Source organism: Microcaecilia unicolor, chromosome 10 (assembly GCF_901765095.1).
Source record: "Microcaecilia unicolor chromosome 10, aMicUni1.1, whole genome shotgun sequence".
NCBI classification, from domain to species: Eukaryota; Metazoa; Chordata; class Amphibia; order Gymnophiona; family Siphonopidae; genus Microcaecilia; species Microcaecilia unicolor.
In genome coordinates, this window is record NC_044040.1 from 39,493,187 (window position 1) to 39,515,349 (window position 22,163).

A 22,163-nucleotide genomic window follows, 5' to 3' on the forward strand; every position below is an offset into this window, starting at 1 on the left:
GATATTATGACACAAAATTTATGCAAATGAAAGAGATCGTCGCTTTGCTACACCCTACGCGCCGAGCGCGCAGCCAGGTGAACGAAAGCTTGATGCTGACCGAGAGCGGGAACCGATCACAGAGTCCGGACGTACAGAGAGGAGCGAGGTGGCGAGGAACTGCCGCATGCACATCCGGTGCGAGTCCTCCAGCGATTGCACAGAGGTACATACGCCGAACACGGATTGACTCCATACCCAGCGGAGATTGAGGACTGAAACAAGACCGAGGTTGCCCTTCCCTCCACTCATCTCCCCTCCGGAACGGAGCGAGGAGACCACCGATTCATCACTCACGGTGCCCACGTGGCTGCACAATTCAGTCAATGGACATCCACAAATATTAAAGCCCATGAGCACTGCAGACTGGAACCAGGAAGCGTAGATCCAGACCTGCAACACGGAGCCAGCACGCCTAATTAGTACGCCGCCCCCCATCCCCAGGATAGCCTGTGACCTGGTCCGGAGAGGCCTTCACGCAACAGAAGGTGAGACTGTGAGGGCTCCTGAATGACCATTGCTGCCCGAAACATGGTCGACCCGATCTGAGCCCAGATAATAGCTGCAGCTCAGACAAAACCCTCTGTCCTGCTACAAACCACATGCCGCAGACAAACTATGAGGGCAGCTGCAGAATAACACTCCTCCAGGTAAACTATTTGATCAGCTGAAAAGAAAACAAAAACCCACATCCAACTCGGTATACCAGAACTGTATTACCTTAATACTGTTTTAAAGAACTTTAACTCTGCACTAACTTACTGTTTATGCTGCACTGCGTATACTGCACTGCTTACTGTTTAAGTTGCACTGCTTAGACTGTACTGCTTATACTGCACTGCGAATACTGTTTATATTGTGCACTGCTTACTGTTTAAGTTGCATTGCTCAAACTGCACTGCTTACACTGTATTGCTTATACTGTACCGCCTATACTATACTGCTTACTGTTTAAGTTGCACTGCTTATACTGCACTGTTTATACTGTACTGCTTATACCGTACTGCGTATGCTGTACTGCTTACTGTTTAAGTTGAACACGAACCACAGCCAACATGAATACCAAAAAACTATTCATGATAATTTACTTCCTCCCCCTAATCTACCACGCATGGACCACACCCAACTTAAACAACAACCTACCCACGATACATAAACCCTATAGACAACCCATCTACAACTCACCAGACCAAAAGAATAACCAACTAAAAGGAAAAACAAATACATATGGAAATAACCAACAGAAAGGGAAGAAAGGAAACAACAAAACCAAATACCAAGAAAACAGGCAACTAATAAAAATTAACACATCTACGGCCTGGATCGAACCGTACCATCCAATCCAACTGGGATACGCAAACGCCAGGTCAGTAGTAAACAAAACAGAGATTATAACAGACTGGATCACCACAGACAATCTTGACCTCCTATTCATCACTGAAACCTGGATCCACGACCTTAAGGATCCCATAATCCTAGATTTATGCCCACCAGGATACAAAATTACCCACTGGACAAGAAACGGGAAAAGAGGAGGTGGTATAGCCATAATATACAAATCCAAGTTCACTGTCACAACCACAGCTGAATCCATCCTACCTCAACTTGAAATTGCATCGGTAAGAATCAATCACCCAAACCTGTAGGAACACCTTAACGCAATCCTACTCTACAGGCCGCCAGGCAACTGGCACGACACTCAAACACACCTCATGGACTTCATCTCGAACACATGTATCTCTACTTCAAACCTTATCATAATAGGCGATATTAACCTGCACGTGGAAGATCTTGCCTTAACAAGCACCCAAGAATGCAAAGAATTCCTACAATTATGGGATCTTCACGTACCAAATGCACAACCAACACACACCAAAGGACACACACTAGACATTATCACATATAAATTCGATCTAGACTTAAACCTTATACTAGCAGATACAAAATGGATACCCACACCGTGGTCAGACCACTACAGAGCATACATCTCCCTCCAATGGCGAACGAAAACCACAATCAAAAAACAAGAACGAAAAACCTACACCACGAGAGGAAAAATAGACCCGGTTATATTCTGGCAAAAGATCTACTATAACAGATGGACAACAAAGGCAGACACAACCAAATTCCTCCTAGATTGGGACGATAGATGCAGAGCAATATTAGACAACATTGCCCCAACTCAAACTAGAACCTCGCACAGAAAGAACTCAATACCGTGGTTCAACGAAGAACTGAAAAAACTCAAAACACAAGTTAGGAAATTAGAACTTACGTGGAATAAAAAGAAAGACGATCCCACACTTAATGCTTGGAAACAACTCCAAAGAAAATATAAATATACCATAAGACAAACCAAAAGACTATACTACAAAACTGAAATTGGACCAAATTACAAGGACACACGCAAACTCTTCCAACTCGTGAATAAATTACTAGACACCACACCAGTCATGAACAACAGCAAAGACACACCAGGAGCTGACAACCTCCCAAAGTACTTCAAAGAGAAAATAGTACAACTGCGACTTAAATTACCTGTCAGCCCCATGGAATACGCTGCTCTCCTAGACTGCTTAGACCCAGACCCTGGAATATACCCAGCAGATAGGATTTGGACTGAATTCGAGATACTATCGGAAGATCTCATCTCCCAAACACTTAAAAGATTCACCAAATCTCATTGCAAACTAGATATATGCCCAAACAACCTTATGAAATCGGCCCCCCAACACTTTATAACAGATCTAACGAAACACTTGAATTTTATGCTACAAAATGGACTCTTCCCAAAGGAGAAAGGAAACATTCTACTCACCCCCATACCCAAAGATACAAAGAAAAATGCGAGTGAATTAACCAACTATAGACCAGTAGCATCCATTCCCTTAATAACCAAAATAACAGAAGGGATGGTAACCAAACAACTCACAGACTATCTAAACAAGTTCTCAATACTACACGATTCCCAGTCAGGATTTCGTTCTAATCACAGTACTGAAACAGTACTAGTTACGCTCATGACTAAATTCAAACAAACGATTGCAACCGGCAAGAATATATTACTTCTACAATTCGACATGTCAAGCGCCTTCGACATGGTTGATCATGGAATCCTACTACACACCCTTGAATACTTTGGTATCGGAGGCAACGTTCTTAATTGGTTTAAAGGATTCCTAACCACATGCTCATATCAAGTGACATCAAATTCGATTACATCAGCCACCTGGACACCTGAATGTGGAGTCAGACTCTCACTGACTATATTCAACCTAATGATGACACCCTTGGCCAAACTACTATCAAACCAAAACCTCAACCCATACATATACGCTGATGATGTAACGATCTACATCCCATTCAAACAAGACCTAAAAGAAATTTCCAATGACATCAACCAAAGTCTACATATCATGCACTCCTGGGCAGATGCTTTTCAGTTAAAATTCAATGCAGAAAAAACCCAATGCCTAATACTCACCTCTCAACACAACACGAGCAAATTTACCACCATCAACACACCAAAACTAAATCTACCAATTTCGGAAACCCTGAAAATCCTTGAAGTTACCATTGATCGGCACCTAACACTTGAGAATCACGCGAAAAACACAACCAAAAAGATGTTCCACTCAATGTGGAAATTAAAAAGAGTAAGACCGTTCTTCCCAAGGACCGTCTTCCGTAATCTGGTACAATCATTAGTGCTCAGTAATCTAGACTACTGAACTCACTCTACGTTGGCTGCAAAGAGCAAATACTCAAAAAACTCCAAACAGCCCAGAACACGGCAGCCAGACTCATATTTGGAAAATCAAAATACGAAAGTGCAAAACCCCTACGAGAGAAGCTACACTGGCTCCCACTCAAAGAACGCATCACGTTCAAAGTATGTACCCTAGAACATAAAATCATCCATGGCGATGCCCCAGCCTACATGTCAGACCTGATAGACCTACGACCCAGGAATGCTAAAAAATCATCTCGCACATTCCTTAATCTTCATTTCCCCAACTGTAAAGGTCTAAAATACAAATTAATGCACGCATCAACCTTTTCATATATGAGCACGCAATTCTGGAACGCATTGCCACGCAACCTAAAAGCAACCTATGAACTGACCAACTTCCATAAACTACTAAAGACCCATCTCTTCGACAAGATATACCACAAAGATCAAAACATGTGAAACTCCCACACATAGTCAGAAATGTTATTAATGCCTTCTGTTATATTACTATCATGTATTCCATTACCATGCAACCCCAAATCCTTCTGTAACACCAAATGTCTATTCTCTTCTCATTTCCACTATCCATGATGTATTGTAAGCCACATTGAGCCTGCAAAGAGGTGGGAAAATGTGGGCTACAAATGCAATAAATAAATAAATATTTTCTTACTAAAGCATTCATCTGATTTTTATAGGTTAGGTTAGAATTTAGCAATATTCCTAATACTTTAGTACTAGGTTCAGTCTTTAGAAAGGCTCCTGAGGAAAATTTATTCTTTCAGAACTGATCTTTTGATAGTCACCAAACCATACAACTTTAGTCTTTTGGGTCTTAAGTTTTGGTAAATTTGCTAATGCCCATTCTTCAATCAATGTTGTATAATATTTTATCAATAAAAAAGTCTTGTCTAAAGTTTTTTGTACTGGGCAAAGAACGAAAATATCATCCGCAAAAAAATAATGAAAAAATATCTCGAGATTGCAAATATTCTCCCAGATGGCTCATGTAGATGTTAAAGAGCTGAGGCGATAAAGAAGACCCCTGAGGAACTCCACAATGTGGACATCTTACCATTTTTTATACAGTATACTGTTTGGAACTTGAAAAGTGAAGAAAACCATTTTAATACTGTCCCTCCTATTCCCATCTCACTCAATCTAGTGAAGTAACTCATGATTGATGTCATCAAAAGCTGCCGATATGTCAAACTGCTGCAATACGACCTCTGTACCTGTCGACTAAAGTCCAGAGAAAGTCCACCCAGCTTTTTGTTTTCTTTGACCCAAATAGGATGAGGCTGCCATTAGCAAACATACTTTTGAATTGGCTATCAGAATCTATTTCCTTCACTAATGCTTAGGCAGCCTGACTCTAGAGGGTCATGTCACATCTCATAATGTTAGAGCTATGCTTGCGGGGGGGTGCCAGTGAGCTATTGGCAAAGATGGACGCTTGATTTCTCGTCTCCTGCCAACTGGATAAGAATATCGACTGGAGTAGTGCTTCTTGCAAGATTTTTTTTGCTTTTTTATTATATGCACGACAACTCATGTCAGGCTCTAAAACAACTAAAGCGGAACTTAATGCTTCCACTTTGTCTGGTTCTAAAAGAACAAAACTAGACCCCCTGACTCCAGAAAAAATGGCGCCCAGGAAATCTTCATCAGCGCTAACCGAGTTGGTCTTAGAGGAACTTCGGGCTCTTAGGGACTTCTCCTCGAAACATTACGACACTACCTGTGAACTGAAAATGGAAATTGTGAACATAACTAGTTTGCTATCTGCATTTCAAGTCCGAATAGAGGATCTAGAGAAGAGGTCTGATCACACAGATTTGCAACTTACCTGCTTGCAAGAGACATCAGCGACTAACTTTAAAAAGCTGGAATTGGAAATTGAAGATCTGGCAAACAGATCTAGATGCAACAACATCAGAATCCTCAGTCTCAAGGAGGGTCTAGAAGGAGCCAATATATTAGATTTCCTTAGCAAATGGATCCCTTCTATACTACATATTAATTTTGAGCCTCCATTGGAGTTTGAACATGCTCATTGTGTGCCTTTGTTCAAGAAACTGAATCAGTCTCATCCTAGGCCCATAGTGGCGAAGCTTCTCAGATTCTAGCAAGCGTTGCAGATTTTCACCACTGCCTGCTCCCATCCTGCTACAAACATCGATGGCAAAACTATCTTGATCGTGCCTGATTTAGCCAAAACAACGGCAAGGAAAAGGAAAGCTTTCCTCAAAATGAGCCCGAAGCTTAAATCACTTGGAGCGAGGTTCGGCCTGCAATATCCTGCCCGAATGACTGTCACGCTGCACAACACCACTAAAACGCTCAATTCTCCAGAACAGCTTCAGGATCACTTGGATCAACTTCACTCGAATTTGATGTCATGAAGTAACTGTATATCCTTTTCATTTGTTTATTGATTGCTAATACTCCCCGATGGGATATCTAAAGTTTATACTGTAAACTCTTTAATCTAAATCTATTTTGTTTGCAATGATTTCTGATTTCTCTATAAGTGATTATCAAGTATAGTTGATTCTGTTGTTGCTATTTAAGTTCCTGTTCTTCCGCAACTCTACAGTTGATAACTATACAGTTGGCAGGACCTGCCCAATTAGGCTCTTGTTCTCACCCCTCCTTTGTCACAGGCAATGGCACCATTTCATCACAGTTCTCTTACAGTGACTGAGCTAATCATAAATTAGCTCTTTATGTCTTTTTGTCTCACCATGCATAGGAAAGTGTTTTCTTTTTCTAATTGTTATTACATGAGAGGTATCAAAATGTTTGCTGAATGTATTTTCATCATATGCCAACCACCTTAATTTCTAATGTCTCTCCCAGAGCAGCTCTAAAATGCGTATCATGGAATGTAAATTGTTTAAAGCACCCTGTTAAGCGCAAGAAGATATTCACACACCTTAAAAAATGTAAACCGTCTATTGTCTTCCTACAAGAAACTCATATCCCCAACCTAAACAAGTTAATTTCTTCTTCTAAATGGGTATCACAATCCATAGATGCTCCTTCTGTGGGTAGAAGGAATGGAGTTTCCATACTCTTGCATAAGGATCTCCAATTTAAGATTATTGAACATTTGGTTGATACTGAAGGGCGCTGGTTAATTGTCAAGGTAGAAATTGCCACTCTGCAACTTTTATTGGTGAATATGTATGCACCTAATGTTGACTCGCCAGACTTTTTTCACTCATTGTTTCATTTAATTTCTCCATTTGCCTCAATTTATGGCTGGCGATTTTAACCTCCCACCTGATTCTTGGTTAGATAGAAGCATCCACACTGTTAAACCCGTCTCTAAAGCTAATATTGCGTTACAGTCTTTAACTGCTCAATTTAATCTAATAGATCCCTGGAGAACTAAGTTTCCAGATGCAAGAGATTACACACATTTTTCTCCTCCTCATAACAGTTTCTCTAGAATTAACTATTTTCTGCTCTCCTCTACTTTGCTTACACTTGTGTTAGATACCAGCATACATCTGATTGTCATTTCTGATCATGCTCCCATCACATTAAATCTATCTTTATCTCAGCTTACTTGTGCTTAATCCCCTATATGGCACCTAAATGCTAATATCTTTTCAGATGAAGAAACTAAAATACGGATCAGTAATTTCATCTCTTAGTTTTTTTGAATTAACACAGATGATACATTATCCCCTCTCACCATATGGGAAGCCTTTAAGGCAACATTAAGAGGTGAAATGATTTCTATTGCAGCGTTTAAAAGAAAAGAGCAAAATGTTTTGCTTGAAAATTTAGGACAACAAATCAAAGAATGCGAGGGCAATTATCTATCTACACAAGACAGACAGTTTCTAACTAAACTATACCAACTTAAGTATAAGTATAACAAAATAGCTAGTGATTTAGCCACACAGGAAATTTTCAAACCAAATCACACTACTATAATAGTGGTAACAAAAGTGGCAAGATACTAGCAAATTATCTTAAATGTAAAAGAATCAAAGTCCAAATTCCATCAATTAAAAAACAATAAAAATAAAGTCAAATCAACAGCTGATATTTTGAAATTGTTCCACCAGTTCTATAGTACTGTATAAATATCAGAGACTGATGCTGACTCTACAAAAAATAGAGAGCTTCCTTGCTCATCTTGAACATCCGCAATGGTCTGCTTCAGACAAAGAAATTCTTCTAAAAGGCATACAATTTAGAATATTTTCTTCAAGCACTCAAAGACCTTGCTTCCCACAAGACACCTGGCCCAGATGGCATCCCTGTTGAATTTCATAAAATTTTTCAAAGATATCTCTCTACACTCCTTATACAATTAATCAATTTGCTGGACCCCTCAAATGCTTCAACTAGCAGATTCACAGAAGCTATAATCTGTTATACCCAAACCCAATAAAGATCCTCAATTGATACAGAATTATAGGCCCATTTCCCTTCTTAACTCAGATTATAACATTTATGCAAAAATGTTAGCTAACAGAATGAAGAAAATAATTAGTAGAGTAATATCACCAGATCAAGTTGCTGTAGTATTTCGACCTTGAGAATATAATTGTGGAGTTTAATAAGCACTGCTCTCGGTGTTTGTCAGCCATTTTGCTTCCTGCCCACGTGGTGTGCTCTTTCTAGGCACAAAGGCCCCGTGTTATCTGACAAGGCAAACTCTCTTTTCAACCATTTCTCTACTACCGTCGTCAAAACTGCATCTCCTACAGTTTCTGGCATTCCGATGATTCTTAGGTTGGACTGCCGAGAGCGGTTTTATAAATCGTCCACCTTCTTGGACAACGCCCGCACCGTGTTGGTAGGCTTTGCCATGGTCTCTGGAGCCGGAGGAGAAGCGGCTTCCAACACCGAAACTCTTTGTTCCAGCTCGCCTGCACATTTATTGACATCTGCTAAAAGGGTCTCAAAGGAGGAGAGTTGATCTGATAGTCTTCCCAACTTCGGCTCAAGAGCTGCCACCACCGCTAACGTCAGCTGCTGCAATTGTTCTGCTGAGAAGGGTTGGTTTTCCTTTTGCAGCTTCCTCTCCATTTTGCCAGTCGCCTTCGTTTTCTCGTTTTATTTCCTTACCCACCATACTACTCGGCGACGATTCTAAGTATTTGTCCATTTAGTAGATGTTTACAACAGCATCAAGACTCAAGGTGTGATGAAAAAAGGTTACTTATAGATGATAAGGTATGCAGAGGTCCCGGAGAATGAGGTGGACTCGTCTCTCTCAAAGCATCAGATGACCCTCCATTCCGATTTTATGATATTCCAGTTTGGCTATTGGGGGTAAATTTGAATGGAATTTTTTATAGAACAAACGTTAGGGCATGGCTCTGACCTGAGCTATGTAATTTAAATCCAAAAGCAAAGGTTTTATATACTGTTTCTAACCTAAAATGTACAATGGAATGTCAGTATGGAAATCTGATCTCAAAAGGAGCTTTCTGTTTGGCTGCACTGCTCTAGTAAGGGACCTAATTAGTGACAGTTGGAGATAGAGCAACGGAAGACTTTGATGAGAGAAGACCTGCTTCTTGATGTGTCTGTGTGAGAGGTCTGAAAGGAAAGAATATATGAGAAAGTTTGAGTGTAATAATAAAAGAGTGATTGAGAATAGTTTAACTGAGAGTACTAAGATTATACAGAGGTTTGTACTGAATTTCAGAGGTTTTAATTTCTGGTGTGAGAGCAAGGCCCTAGATCCCCTTGCTTACCCTACACAGACCCTGCTTGAATACTTTCTACACCTATCAGAGTCTGGCCTCAAGACCAACTCTGTTAGGGATTACCTTAAAGCAATTAGTGCTTATCAACATGTAGAAGGTAAACCCATCTCTGGACAACCTCTAGTTGTTTGCTTCATGAGAGGTTTGCTTTTGTCAAAGCCCCCTGTCAAATCTCCACCTGTGTCATGGGACTTCAACGTCATTCTTACCCAGTTGATGAAAGCTCCATTTGAGCCACTGAATTCCTGCCATCTGAAGTACCTGACCTGGAAGGTCATCTTCTTGGTGGCTGTTTCTTCAGCTCATATGGTCAGTGAGCTTCAGACCTTAGTGGTGGATGCGCCTTATACTACGTTTCATCACAGCAGAGTAGTCCTCCGCATGTACCCTAAATTCCTGACGAAAGTGGTGTTGGAGTTCCATCTGAAGCTGTTGATTGTCTTACCAACATGCTTTCCCCAACTTCATGCCCATCCTGGTGAAAGCACCTTACACACCTTGGATTGCAAGAGAGTATTGGCCTACTACATGGAGCGGACCAGGCCCCGCAGTCTGCCCAACTTTTAATGTCTTTTAATCCCAAAAGGATGGGGGTTGCCATTGGGAAACACACCACTTGAGGTCAGCCTCCATTAAAGAAATTTGCAAGGCTGCGACGTGGTCTTTAGTCCAAACATTTACATTGTACGTACTACTGCCTTGAGCAGCATGCCCAACGTGACAGCCAGTTCGGGCAGACAGTATTGCAGAATGTGTTTGCAGTCTAGAATCCAACTCCACCCCTCCTAGGCCCGTATTATTCTGTTCCAGGCTACACTCTCATTCACATTGTATATAGTTTCAGGTTAATCTGTGTTATGTCCTCGCCGTTGCGAGGCCCTGTTGACTAGTGTTTGTTGTTTTCTGTGAGCCTGGATGCTAGGGATTCCCCACTTGTGAGAATAAATAGGCCTTCTTGTCCTCAGAGAAAGTGAAGATACTTACCTGTAGCAGGTATTTTCCAAGGACATCAGGCCTTATATTCTCACAATCCCTCCCGCCTCCTTTTGGAGTTGTCGCCTTTGTTTTTTTATTTTTTACTTACTTGCTGTAATACTCAACTGAGATAACTTTGTTTGTGTGGCAGGCGGGAAGACACTCGCGCATGCACAGTGGAATGTGCCTTGCGCTCCACAAAGCTTTCCTTATGCTTGTCATAAAGAACCAGAACGGGTAGCGTGGCCTGCGTTATCCACTGGCCTGCTATCCTCAGAGAATACCTGCTACAGGTAAGTATCTTCGCTTTTTTGTTGTTTGGGACACACATAAACGTGGACACACCTGCACCAGTTTAGGTGCAGAGAAGGTTTTAGAACTCAGGACCTGTTTCATTTCCTCTCAGTGTGCTTTAGCCTGAATATGGAAACTGACAGATCGGTGGTTCAAATCTCTTTGTTCCTGTGCACATCTGATTGCTCTCAGCTGCCCTAGAGTGTTGTGATTATCTACTTTCCATGACCTTTCACCTGTACACAATAAAAATCTAAGTATTATATCTAATCCTTTCTGGGTGTCTGAATGAGTTATTTGCACATATCCTTGGAAATACAGAAAAGAATGTTTGGCTGCTGGCCACAGTCTTCATTGCCTTCCAACCTCAGCTCCTAACTCACTCCTATGTATAAACTTCAGAAGGAAATTAAAAAGAAGCAAATAACTCAAAAATTGTACATTTCAAAATTGTCCATGGCTGTGTCAGACTTCTAATTATTTATCTATGTATGGGTTTAGTGGTAAATAAATCGGACAATTTTGAAATATATAATTTTTGGGCGATTAGCTTCTTTTTTTATTCCATGTAAATCGCCTGCCTACTTGTTTTCTTAAATTCAATAAGGGGCAGAAGTGAACCCTAGTTGTTCCTGCTCTAGTACCACCAAGTTTCAATACAGCAGCTCCTGTCATCTAATGGTATACTATTCTGACAACGAAAAAAAAAAAGCGCTGACATTACCATTAGTGGTCAAGTGTTGCCATTTTAAAATATGGTGGTACTGAGCCTGGAGCTACTAGGGATTGCTTCTAATTCCTATGGATTTTACTTTTGAATGGCAAATTGGGGGGCCCAGGGGGAGGAGCCAGTAGTCTGTGGCAGTGATTTACCTTGGTTGTGGGTATGCAGGGCTACAGACAGATACTTTTCAAATCTTACCTTTTGCAAAACACTGGGGTGGTTGTTATTATTATTATTATTATTAATAGACTGCCTTTGTGAAAACATCTAAATTTATAGTTCAGCTTTATTTGATATACCTCCAATCATAAAATATCTATGTAGTTTACAGGGAAAAAATAAAGGGGATATTGATAACAAGGAAGGATCAAACAAAAAGGTCTTAATTACAGTACAAGATTTATGCATAAACACTGTCAGTAACATATATTGTCTACCTGGAAAAATTCCAGTAACTAGCAGAACTTATAGCATGCTGTGTTGAGACACATGAGGGGGGGGGGGTGGGGGGGGAGGACAGTGATATATCACAATACAGTGAAGACAAAGGTTAGTTGCCATTAGAGATCACCTTGAGGTTAGGGTCCCAGACATCACTAAGTAGGCGGAAATGCTATGAAATTATTTTGAAGAAACAGTGTGTTTTGGATATGTTCCTGCCTAAATTAATTCTGAAGAGTATTTCTCTAGTTTGGCCAGCAGATGGTGCATGTTTATGCTTAGAGCTGTTACAGAGTACTGACTTCTCTTTCTTTTAGTTAGCACATAGATAATAGGAAGTGCCTGCAGTGATGTGACCAGTTTTTATTTGAAACTTAACTATTCTGGCCTCTGATTGCTGGTTGCTTTAGTCTTAGCCCATGAGGAAAGAAAGATCTGTTTGCTGAGGCTCGGTGAATTATATATCCTGACCATCCCAGGTACTGTTTAGACCAGTGATGGCGAACCTTTCAGAGACTGAGTGCCCAAACAGCAACCCAAAATCTAATTATTTATCGCAAAGTGCCATTCCCTCCTCCCCATCCCCCTCCCTCCGAGTTCCAGGGTCCTCCCTCCCTCCGAGTTCCAGGGTCCTCCCCCCCCCCCGAGATCCAGGGTCCCCCCTCCCTCCGAGTTCCAGAGTTGTCGTCCCTCCCTCCCTTCGAGTTCCAGGCCCCCTCCCTCCCTCCGAATTTTAAAAGTCATCTGTTGACTTACCTCATCGGGAACGGGTTACGGCAGCCGGCAGCAGCGCTAAAATGCATGCAGGCTCGGCCCTTCTCTCTCTCTCTGAGCTCTGGTCCTGCCCTCATTTCCTGTTTCTGCAAGGGCGGGACCAGAGCTCAGAGAGAGAGAGAAGAGCCGAGCCTGCACGCATTTTAGCGCTGCTGCCGGCCGCCGTAACCCGTCCCCGACGAGGTAAGTCAAGAGATGACTTTTAAAATTTGGAGGGAGGGAGGGGGCCTGGAACTCGAAGGGAGGGATGACGACTCTGGAACTCAGGGGGAGGGGGGACTCTGGAACTGGGAGGCGACTCTGGCTGAGGCGACGGCGCGTGTGCCAAAAGAGAGGGCTCTGCGTGCCCTCTCTGGCATGCGTGCCATAGGTTCGCCATCACTGGTTTAGATCAATCATTCCCAACCCAGTCCTCAGGGCACACCTAGTCCCATCAAGTTTTCAGGATATCCACAGTGAATATTCATGAGCTAGATTTGCATGTAATTAAGGCAGTGCATGCAAATCTATCTCATTCGTATTCATTGTGGATATCCTGAAAACCTGATAGGACTAGTGTGCCCCGAGGACTGAGTTGGGAATGGATGGTTTACAGTATATAGATGTTTAGTTACTGTTATAATTGATCCATATTTCAGTTACCTGTTATTGTTTGCTGATTGCACATTTTTTGTTCATTGTTCCAGTGAGGCAATAAACCTGTTTAGTTTGTTGACGCTGCTGTCTGGACTGATAAAGAATCCTGGTGGTTTGTGTATTGGGTACACTATGAGTGCTTTCTGGGAACTGTGGGACCACTGAGAGTGTGGCTCCAGTAACCTAGAAATCACGGGGGATAATTGGAGAGTGGGATACTTGCCCAGAGGCAGTTGTGACCCAATCGGTGGGAGGAGGGTGCTAATGTAGGGCACAAGAGGCAGGTGCAGGCGGACCTGAGCTGTGCTGGGGGTAGACCCTCTAAGTGGCCGTGGGGTAACCCCAGGTGGGTGGCTAGGCATTTTGTGACAATTATAATAGGCTTTTAAAGCTGCCTTAAAACGCTGAAAAGAGGTTTCTGAGCAGATATATATTGTTTTTTTTATAAATAACCCCCTCTCAATAGTATAACATCTAAATGGTTAAAGTTTAAAATAACAAACTACAATGCAAATGTAGGGGAGAGGATGGTGCACTGATTGGGCAAGTAGCCTACCAGAGATATCACACAGATGGAGGGGGGAGAGGAAGACACTGGGTTCACTGGTCTACCAGGAGGTTTTTCATTTCTGTCAGGAAGGACTGCTGGAGAAAGGGGGTGATTATTTTTTAAATATTTAGCTGGTTCCTTTGAAAATCTTTAGCTCCTTTGTTAGGAACAGGGGTGTAGCTACGGGTGGGCCTGGGCCCACCCATTTTTGGATCAGGCCCACCCAGTCTCAGTGATCCACCAATCAGTTGCCAACCATAATACTCCAATCACATTAGCTGAGCCATATGTAGGAAGCAGAGAAGTACCTCCGACTAAGCCCTGCAGCTCCGGTGTTATTTTTTAGTTTTTTTTTTAATTTATCAGTGCTTTTTCCCTCTAGGCCCGCCCAACCACCCACCCAACATCCTTCGCTGCTGTGGCTGCCTTTTCCGGCGGCTCCAGGTACAGCTGTCCGGGAGGCAGCGTTCAGCGTTGCCTACCTGCTCTGAAATAATTCTTCTTCTCCCCAGGCTCAGCTGCATCGATTTTTTGCCCGTCGCGCAACGCTGCCATTCTCACAGGCAGCTCCGCTCCCCCCTGCCACATCCATCCAGCCCTCTCTATGCACTTCCTGTTTACGTAGGGCCAGATGGATGCTGGACATGGGAGGAAGAGGGGACTGGATGGAAGGGAGAGAGCTGCTGGATGTGGGAGGAAGAGGAGGAGGGGATCTGGATGGAAGGGAGAGAGCTGCTGGATGTAGGAGAAAGAGGGGAAGGAGAACTGGAGGGAAGGGAGAGAACTGTTGGTACAGCACAAAGAGGGAGGGAAGGGAAACAGAGATACCAGACCAAGGAGATGAAGGAAAAGGGAACAAATACTAAACCTACAGCATGAGGGAGGAAGGAAAGGAAGGCGGGCAGGCAGGGAATCAAGCAACCAAACCAGATGCTGGAAAGGGGAGGGAGTGAGAGGGAGAGAAGCTGGATGGGGTAGGATCAGAGAGGGTAGAGATATAATGGCACTGGGGACAAAGAGAGGGGAGAAGCTGGACAGAGAAATATAGGGGCACAGAGTAAGGGAGATGCTAAACATGGAGGAAGATAGAGGTACAGAGATGGAAGAAGATGAATAGTGGACATGGAGAGAGAGTAGAAATATCAAATGGACATGATGAGACCTTGGTGAGTGAGTTAAGAGAAGACAGAAGGATGTAGAAACCAGAGCCTGGGACCAACATGACTTGGAAAAATAAAATGAGCAGACAACAAAAGATAGAAAAAAGAATTTTATTTTTCTATTTTGTGATTAGAATATGTCAGATTTGAAATGTACATCCTGCCAGAGCTGTTAGAATATGACTGGGGCCCAAGGCAGATATTTAGGAGGGGACCCCAAAGCTTACTAACAGGCAGCACCTTCTTCAGCTTCCAGCTGGCATGGGGCTCTCTCTGGCTAGGGGGCCAAACCCAGCTGCCCTAGTTGTACCTCCCCTAACACTGTCTCTTGCATGTGCTATCATATTTTGCACAGTATAGGAGAAAATGCATCTCTTTGTATTTCTCTGTGCTGTGCTAAATGCAAGGTCTGGCCTCTTGGGATTTTGATTTAATTTGTTTATGGTCACTTATTCTGTATTTGGCATTTGTGTTCTTTTGTGTGTAACCAAAGTATTCTGTTAGCATCAATTTTCTATGTAGTATTCTATAGTACTTTGGCTTGTTCAGTTTTCTTTATAGTTGTATTGATATTTTAGGGCCCCACTGTAATATTTAGGGCACATTTGGGGGAAGCAATATGTGTGTTGGCGGACCGTGGCTCAGTGGAGGATGAAGAGTGCACCCTCTTATATTTCCCCTAGCTCTCAATGTGGCCTGCAGCCACTGAGGCCAGCACTGCTACTTCCATTGAAGTTATTGGGAGTGGGGTAGGTGTGCTGTAGCAGCAGGGGCGTGGGCAGGGCATATCAGGTGGCAGGTGTTTCTCTAGTGCCCATCCATCCAACCTGTTGGCCCACCCAAAAATTGCCTTCTGGCTACGCCACTGGTTAGGAAGCCGATGATCCTGAGTGAAATTTAACTACATCTCCGGAGGTGTAGTTATCTTTCTGACCTGAAAGCATGGTTAATGGGTTAATGCAAGCCATTTCAATTCTTTTGCATAAAGAGATATTTTACATATGGCATATCTCATATTTCTGCAGGATGCCCGGATTTAGTTTGTATTACAAGCCATGTTGATGCATTTTAACACTCATTCTGTGCTCAGCGAATGTTAAAACCTTAACGTAGCTTTATAGACAGCTCTCTTAGTTTCTTATATTGTTTTTTGTTATTTTTTTGTTCAGGATTTTCTTGGGCAAGTGTTTTGTACTCTAGGAGAAATAGTTGGATCACAGGGAAGCAGACTGGAAAAATCTGTAGTGTAAGTATAACGTTTTAAAATTTAGAACCTAATAGTGATATACAGTGCATTCACAAAAAAGAAAGCTTGTGAGCGCCCTAGGATGATCTGTTTTAGCACTTAAAACCTGATTAGTTCCCAATCTACACCATGATAAGAGAGGAAAGATACTTCCATTGAATAAATAATTTAGACAAGAAAAAGATATATTTTGTTTCTCATATCGCCTTTCCATACAGAACTGTTTCAGCTCTGTAACATTTGAAGGTTTCCTTGCATAATCAACTTGTATCAAATCTTGCCACATCTTTCATTAAGTTTAAATTAAATCATTAATTTGGTTGATCCAAAACAAAGAGGTGCTTATTTTTATAAACATGTGCATTTTGGATGTGATAAACCGACTTGTAAATGCGTATCTTGCATACACATCTAAATGTCAATTTCACAATCATCTAAAATCCAGAACTGTGCAAATGGCAAGATAGTGTGGTCAGATTTTGGGTGGGACTAGGGCAGGCCAAAATTTTAGACATGTATTCCCCATTTCTGAAATAACAGCGCATATGTATTTAATTTGCCATTCAGTTCCTGTCATTATTGTCGATGTTGCTTCTTGTGAAATGGATGAACGGGGGCCGCACATAACTGGTGCATACACATCTATTCCTGGATATATTTTAGAACAGGCTGTATATCTCTATTTCACTTTGTGTGTCTTGTCTAAAATGCCGCTCAGTCTCTGGTTGAACTGATCTGTAGTAGATTTATTTGAAAAGGTCATTGTCTTGTTGCATCCCTCACTTTCAACTCAGCTTCAGCTAATTGGCTGATGATTTAACATTCTTTTTTATTTTTAAATTTTAATTTGTTCTTGATTCCAAGAAAGATAAACAACAAATTCACATACCCATAACACCAAGGGCCCTGTTTACTAAGCCGTGTTATAGACTCGTTAGCATTTTTAACATGCATTAACCTTATATGTGCCTACAATATCCCTATAGGTGCCTACACGGTTAGCATGCGTGCTAATTGAAGGCGCGTTAAAAACGCTAACGGCCTTAGTAAACATGTTTGATTTTAAAGCTGAATTACATATTACTAACAATAGTTCTGCAAGTTTATTTTTCAATTCTATCAGTACTCTGGGATGAATACCATCCAGTCCAGGTGATTTGCTACTCTTCAGTTTGTCAAATTGCCCCATTATATCTTCCAGGTTTGCAGGGATTTGATTGTTTCTCTGACTCGTCAGCTTTGAATACCATTTCTGGTGCTGGTATCTCTCCCAAATCTTCCTCGGTGAAGACTGAAGCAAAGAATTAATTTAATCTCTCCACTATGGCTTTGTCTTCCCTGAGTTCCTGTTTTACCCCTCGGTCATCTAGCGGTCCCAACTGATTCTTTTGCCAGCTTCTTGCTTCTAATATAAAAAAATGTATTTCTATGTGTTTTTGGCTCCAATGCAATCTTTTTTCAATGTCTCTCTTTGCCTTCCTTATCAGCGCTTTGCATTTGACTTGCCATTTCTTATGCTGTTTCTTATTATTTTCAGTCAGATCCTTCTTCCGTTTTCTGAAGGATTTTCTTTTAGCTCTAATAACTCCACAGTGATAATTTGCAATCTTGAAAATCTGTCTGCTTTTTATTTAAAGACACCTGAAGGTGTATTTTGAAAGCACATAGACTTACAAAGTAACCTATGGAACTTTGTAAGTCTAAGTTTTTGAAAATGAGCCCCCTAGTCTACTATGGTCTGTATTGCAACCTCGCAATCTGGAAGGAGAATAACCAGTGGGACACTGTCATACCAGGGTACAAATTATATCGTAGTGATAGGGTGGATCGAATTTCTGGAGGGGTAGCATTGTATATTAACGAGAGCCTTGAATCAAATAGATTGAAAATTCTGCAGGAAGCAAAGCATTTCTTGGAATCACTATGGATCATTAGTGGAACGCATGATCTGGTGTGGGAGGTAATGGTGCTGGGGCCACTTGATAACAATGATCATAATATGATCGGATTTGATATTAGCTTTGAAGTAAGTATACATAGGAAATCAAATACGTTAGCGTTTAACTTTAAAAAAGGAGACTATGATAAAATGAGAAGAACGGTGAAAAAATACTTAAGGAGCAGCTGCGAGGGTCAAAAATTTACATTAGGCGTGGATGCTGTTCAAAAGCACCATCCTGGAAGCCCAGGCCAAATATATTCTTTGTATTAAAAAAGGAGGACGGAAGACCAAACGACAGCGGTGTGGTTAAAAAGTGAGGTGAAGGAAGCTATTAGAGCTAAAAGAAAATCCTTCAGGAAATGGAAGAAGGAACTGACTAAAAATAATAAGAAACAGCATAAGGAATGTCAAGTCAAATGCAAAGCGCTGATAAGGAAGGCTAAGAGGGACTTCAAAAAAATATTGTGTTGGAGGCCAAAGCACATAGTAAAAAAATTTTTTTAGGTATAAAAAACAGGAAGCCAGCAAAAGAATTGGTTGGACCGCTAGATGACCAAGGAGTAAAAGGGGCGATCAGGGAAGACAAAGCCGTAGCGGAGAGATTAAATGAATTCTTTGCTTCGGTCTTCCCCGAGGAAGATTTGGATGGGATACCGGTGCCAGAAATCTGACGAGTCGGAGAAACTTAATGAATTCTCTGTAAACTTGGAGGATGTAATGGGGCAGTTCTACAAACTGAAGAGTAGCAAATCTCCTGGACCGGATGGTATTCATCCCAGAGTACTGATAGAACTGAAAAATGAACTTGTGGAGTTATTGTTAGTAATATTTATTTATTTGTTACATTTGTATCTCACATTTCCCCACCTATTTCAAGGCTCAATGTGGCTTACATAGTACAGTAAAGGCGATCGCCAATACTACTACTACTACTACTACTTAACATTTCTAGAGCGCTACTAGGGTTACGCAGCGCTGTACAATTTAACAAAGAGAGACAGTCCCTGCTCAAAGAGCTTACAATCTAATAGACAAGTGAACGGTCGGTCCGATAGGGGCAGTCAAATTGGGGCATTCTGGATTCACTGAACGGTAAGGGTTAGGTGCCGAACGCAGCATTGAAGAGGTGGGCTTTAAGCAAAGACTTGAAGACGGGCAGGGAGGGGGCTTGGCGTAAGGGTTCAGGAAGGTTGTTCCAAGCGTAGGGTGAGGCGAGGCAGAATGAGCGGAGCCTGGAGTTGGCGGTGGTGGAGAAAGGTACTGAGAGGAGGGATTTATCCTGTGAACGGAGGTTACGGGCGGGAACGTAAGGGGAGATGAGGGTAGAGAGGTAGTGAGGGGCAGCAGACTGAGTGCATTTGTAGGTAAGAAGGAGAAGCTTGAATTGAATGCGGTATCTGATCGGAAGCCAGTGAAGTGACCTGAGGAGAGGGGTGATATGAGTATATCGGTTCTGGCGGAATATGAGACGTGCAGCAGAGTTCTGAACAGACTGAAGGGGGGACAGATGGCTAAGTGGGAGGCCGGTGAGGAGTAAGTTGCAGTAGTCCAGGCGAGAGGTAATGAGAGCGTGGACGAGAGTTCGGGTGGTGTGTTCAGAGAGGAAAGGGCGAATTTTGCTGATGTTAAAGAGGAAGAAGCGACAGGTCTTGGCTATCTGCTGGATATGCGCAGAGAAGGAGAGAGAGGAGTCAAAGATGACTCCGAGGTTGCAGGCAGATGAGACGGGGAGGATGAGGGTGTTATCAACTGAGATAGAAAGTGGAGGAAGAGGAGAAGTGGGTTTTGGTGGAAAGACGATAAGCTCGGTCTTGGACATGTTCAGTTTCAGGTGGCGGTTGGACATCCAGGCAGCAATGTCGGATAAGCAGGCCGATACCTTTGCCTGGGTCTCCGCGATGATGTCTGGTGTGGAGAGATACAGTTGGGTGTCATCAGCATAGAGATGATACTGGAAACCATGAGATGAGATCAGGGAGCCCAGGGAAGAGGTGTAGATTGAGAAGAGAAGGGGTCCAAGGACCGATCCCTGGGGAACACCAACAGATAAGGGGATGGGGGTGGAGGAAGATCCATGAGAGTGAACTTTGAAGGTGCGGTGGGAGAGATAGGAGGAGAACCAGGAGAGGACAGAGCCCTGGAACCCAATACTGTTATGAACAAATACAAAGTGAGGTTATGACAGAGTAATGATCAGTATGATAGACGCATTAGGGGTCATGAGGAGGGAGAGTTGGGTTATGTCCAGTACGATCTTATATATTGTTATGTTTCAGGGTTAAGGCATTTAGGTTGGATCGTTAGGGTATGCCTTTTCAAACAGATTAGTCTAGGAGTCTCCAGAAGTTTAGGTGGTCGTATCTTGTTTTCACGGCAATTGGTAGTGCGTTCCATAGTTGTGTACTTATATAAGAGAAGCTGGATGCATAGGTTGATTTGTATTTGAGTCCTTTGCAGCTAGGGTAGGGGAGATTTAGATACGTTCATGTTGATCTTGTGTTTCTGGTTGGTAGGTCTATAAGATCTGTCATGTATCCTGGGGCATTGCCGTAGATGATTTTATGAACCAGGGTGCAGATTTTGAACGCAATGCGTTCTTTGATTGAAAGCCAGTGTAGTTTTTCTCGTAGGGGTTTGGTGCTTTCAAATCTTGTTTTTCCGAATATAAGCCTGGCTGCTGTGTTTTGAGCAGTTTGGAGTTTCTTTATGATTTGTTCTTTACATAGTAACATAGTAAATGACGGCAGATAAAGACCTGTATGGTCCATCCAGTCTGCCCAACAAGATAAACTCGTTTTACATGGTATGTGTTACTTTATATGTATACCTGAGTTTGATTTGTCCTTGCCTTTCTCAGGGCACAGACCGGAGAAGTCTGCCAAGTACTGTTCTTGTACTAAGTTCTGAAGCTAACGTCGAAGCCCCTTAAAATTTACACTCCAGGGGTCACGTGATGCTCTAAAGAGAGGAAGACGTGGTCCCGCGTCCTCCTAGGCCCCGACTCCAATAATCGCATTTAAACACTGGAAATAGAACGAAATAAATCGACAAACCTTGCTTAATAGCAGTGGGAAGCCCTATGAACAGATACCTGAGCTCGCCACAACCCACCATGGCGAGCAGAAGCACGAAGAAAGATAAAGAAAAATCGAAGGCGCCAAGCGACGTTGAGGAAGGCCAGAAGGCGAACAGTAGTGGTCCGTTCACGGAGGAGCAACTGCGGCAGCTAACGGAGGCAGTGAGTATCGCGCTGGACCAGAAATTGGACAAACTTTACTCCCAGGTGTCTAATTTGGAAGCGCAAGCAGCAGACGCGGAGCAGAGACTGGGGGAGCTCGAGCGCCGGGTGTCTGAGGCGGAAGACGCAGCGGGTCCAGTAGCACAGAAAGCACACAATATGGCTGCTGCATTAGAAACTTCACAGGCAAAAGTGGATGACCTGGAAAATAGGTCACGCCGTGGAAATTTGCGGATAGTGGGGCTTCCCGAAACAGTGCCGGATAATGTACTCCCGACAGTCCTGGAGAAATGGCTGGCAGAGGAATTTGCACTCTCTGACCACGCGGGGAAATTATGCTTAGAGCGTGCACATCGTGTTGGCAGGAAACAAGAAGGGAAACAGGCTCCGCGAACAGTGATCGTAAAGGTGCACAATTATGTACACAAGGATGAAATACTCCGTGGATCCCGACTTAAAAGGAATGAATTGCGATACGATGGGCATCAACTACGAATTTTCCAGGACTACTCGATGGCCCTACAAGAGAAATGCCGGCGGTTCACGCCACTATGCCAACAGTTGCACGAGGCACAGGTGCCGTTTATGCTGATCTATCCTGCAATATTGAAGGTGAAGACAGAGGGACGCTGGAGACAATTTGCAGACATTAAGGAAGCACAAAAGCATG

At 42.6% G+C, this 22,163-nt stretch overlaps 1 protein-coding gene across 1 annotated transcript in view; it reads left to right on the top strand.

The window, feature by feature from the left end:
- Positions 1–22,163, top strand: part of CPNE8 (copine 8) — a 334,982-nt gene that overhangs the window by 109,657 nt on the left and 203,162 nt on the right. Inside the window, exon 6 of the mRNA XM_030216303.1 lies at positions 16,237–16,313. Within this exon, the coding sequence (XP_030072163.1) occupies positions 16,237–16,313 (77 nt within the window). The remainder of the gene's footprint in view (positions 1–16,236; positions 16,314–22,163) is intronic.